The sequence below is a fragment of the Lathyrus oleraceus genome, chromosome 7 (assembly GCF_024323335.1).
Source record: "Lathyrus oleraceus cultivar Zhongwan6 chromosome 7, CAAS_Psat_ZW6_1.0, whole genome shotgun sequence".
Classification (NCBI taxonomy): domain Eukaryota; kingdom Viridiplantae; phylum Streptophyta; class Magnoliopsida; order Fabales; family Fabaceae; genus Lathyrus; species Lathyrus oleraceus.
In genome coordinates, this window is record NC_066585.1 from 66,685,576 (window position 1) to 66,688,296 (window position 2,721).

A 2,721-nucleotide genomic window follows, 5' to 3' on the forward strand; every position below is an offset into this window, starting at 1 on the left:
AAGTGACCAAAGACGAAAATGAAGTTGTTGTAGATCAAAGTTTCTATAGGTGTGTGTGTGTGCTAGATACCAAACAAAACTCAAGATCAATCATCTTTCTCAACTGAAGAGAATCTTGAGGTGTATCAAAGGGACATGTGACGATGGTCTTCTCTACTCACATGACACTAACCCAATAATGATAGGGTATTGTGATTTTGATTGGGTTGGAAGTGTATATGATAGAAAGAGAACATCTGGTGGAATCTTCTTCCTTGGAAGTGTAGATGATAGTTAGACAGTATCTGGTGAATTCTTCTTCGCGGTACTTGTGCCTTTGTAGCGGTAAAAAAAATACAGTTTTCAAAAATTTTCAACACATAGTACGAATTTCCAATAAAAACATGTATATTTCAAAAAATATGATATTTCATGATGGGCATAATAGTAAAAGTGCTTAAATGTGAGGATGCCCAGTACAATTTTGAAGGTGGCAAGTTAAATTCTCTCTCTTTGAGAAACAAGAATGATTTGCATTTCTCAAAAAAAATGAAGGTATTCATTACTACAATTTCGATGTAAATAAAATATATATTTGCATGCTCTTAAAAAAATGATGACATTATTACATATTTATACATCTAAATTATAGTAATAGACACTTTTTTTTCTTCAAAAATTGAAATGATATTTACTCTGCATTGAGAGGGTCACTTTTGGTTGTATTTGTAGGTGTTGTGTTGCATTTTAAATAAAAAATTGTATAAAAAATCTAAATAAAATGGAAGTATTAGTAAAGTTACTATCTAATACAAGAAACGATTAAAAAAAAGTCCTACATAATTAGTAGTTAACTTACACGTATGGGTACTACTAGAATGTTGGATAAAATCTCCAAAGGATTTGATTAATAAAACAACAGAAAATTCAATAGAGCTTACCACGTTTATGTCATCAAAACTAACTTTGAAAGAAATATACATGGCGTATATATGCAGTTTTGAAAGTTCTTGTAATACTAGACTTTTCCGTTTAAACAATTTTCCCCATACGGCACCTGAGTTTCATAATAACAACTATGGTCCTGTTTGTGGCCTATATATATTTGCCTCAATTCTCACTTTCTACTCACAAAACGCTCTCTTCTCTTCTCATTCTTATTGTTATTTGTATAACTCACTCACACAAAAATGTCTCTCATTAAAATATCACTGTTGTCTCTGTTTACTCTCTGCTTGATATCTGCACAGGCAGCAAGGTTTGACATCGTCAACCAATGCTCTTACACTGTCTGGCCAGCAGCCACTCCCAGCGGCGGCGGTAGGCAGTTAAACTCAGGCCAAACATGGAGTATAGACATCCCAGCTGGAACCTCATCGGGCCGAATTTGGGGCCGAACCGGTTGCAACTTTGACGGCTCAGGTCGTGGTAGTTGTCAAACCGGTGACTGTGGCGGTGCCCTAAGTTGCAGCTTATCCGGTCAACCTCCACTTACACTTGCTGAATTTACCCTTAACGGTGGAAACAATCAGGATTACTTTGATTTATCAGTAATTGATGGTTTCAACATTCCAATGCAATTTGCTCCAACCTCTAATGGATGCAACAAAGTACGAACTTGCAGAGAAAAGTCTTGCCCTGATGCTTATCAGTATCCGAGTGATGATACTAAAACAGTTTCATGCCCAGGTGGTACCAACTATAGAATTGTCTTCTGCCCTTGAAATATATATATAACTCCACCACCCTTTTATGTTTCTTTCTACAGCCAATAAACAAAATGTAACATTTTGTATGCACTATGTGTAAGATATGTAAAACAATATTGCTAAATTTAGGCGTGAAATTATTTATAAATAATTTTTCGCCAAAGCAATATAATAAAATAAATAAGAGCTTCTATAGATCCAGTTTCTTTTTCTAAATCCTTTTTTATTGTTAAATAAATGAGAGATTCTATGAAGACAATAGAAATGGAAAAATAAGAAATTTTTATTTTTTTTAAATAATACTTAATTAAAATATTTTCATGAAATACGATAACAATGAAATGTTGAATGACTTAAAAACAATTAATAAGATAAAAATATATATTTTAGGTGTTAGTTTAATATCCAAAATATTATTCTTTTTATTTTTAATAAAAATAATAATTTTTATAATAATATAACATATTCATACTAATATGTTTCAGAAAAACATACGTTAAAACATCTAAAAATAAAATTTAAATTTTTTAATAGATAACAGAAACTTTCAATAAATATTATTTAATTCTTTTTCTATCCGTAGATAAAATGGTAATAAATACGAAAAGTCACTCTTGTTATTTAATTTATTTATGTACCGTTGGAGCATCTGTTGATAAATTTTATGACAATTAGAAAAAATGACATAGTATTGTATTAAAATTTATTAAAGTAGGAATGGCACATGCATGTTATTCATTGGCGCCACATGCACTAGCGCCACATGCACTAGCGCATCCTTGGCCATAGCGACACTAGGAATGGCACATGCATGTGTAGGCGCCACATGAATGGCGCATGTATAATTCACTTTATGTGTGTGCGAATGCATATGGTTACTGCTGCACCACTCCCCGTCTATAAATACAACATACCCTATCATAATTTTTCACATATCTTCTTACCATCTCCTTCCATTTTTCTTCAATCTTCTTCAATTTCCTTTAAAATTTCTTCATATTCATACTCGTGTCCTTATATTCACAAGAAAAAT

At 32.1% G+C, this 2,721-nt stretch overlaps 1 protein-coding gene across 1 annotated transcript; it reads left to right on the forward strand.

Annotated features, from left to right (window-relative positions):
• Positions 1–1,088: 1,088 nt before the first annotated feature.
• LOC127107953 (thaumatin-like protein) lies at positions 1,089–1,883 on the forward strand. Its single transcript, XM_051045305.1, has one exon. It carries the CDS (start codon positions 1,170–1,172, stop codon positions 1,701–1,703), a length of 534 nt encoding a protein of 177 aa, XP_050901262.1. The 5' UTR covers positions 1,089–1,169; the 3' UTR covers positions 1,704–1,883.
• Positions 1,884–2,721: the final 838 nt, after the last annotated feature.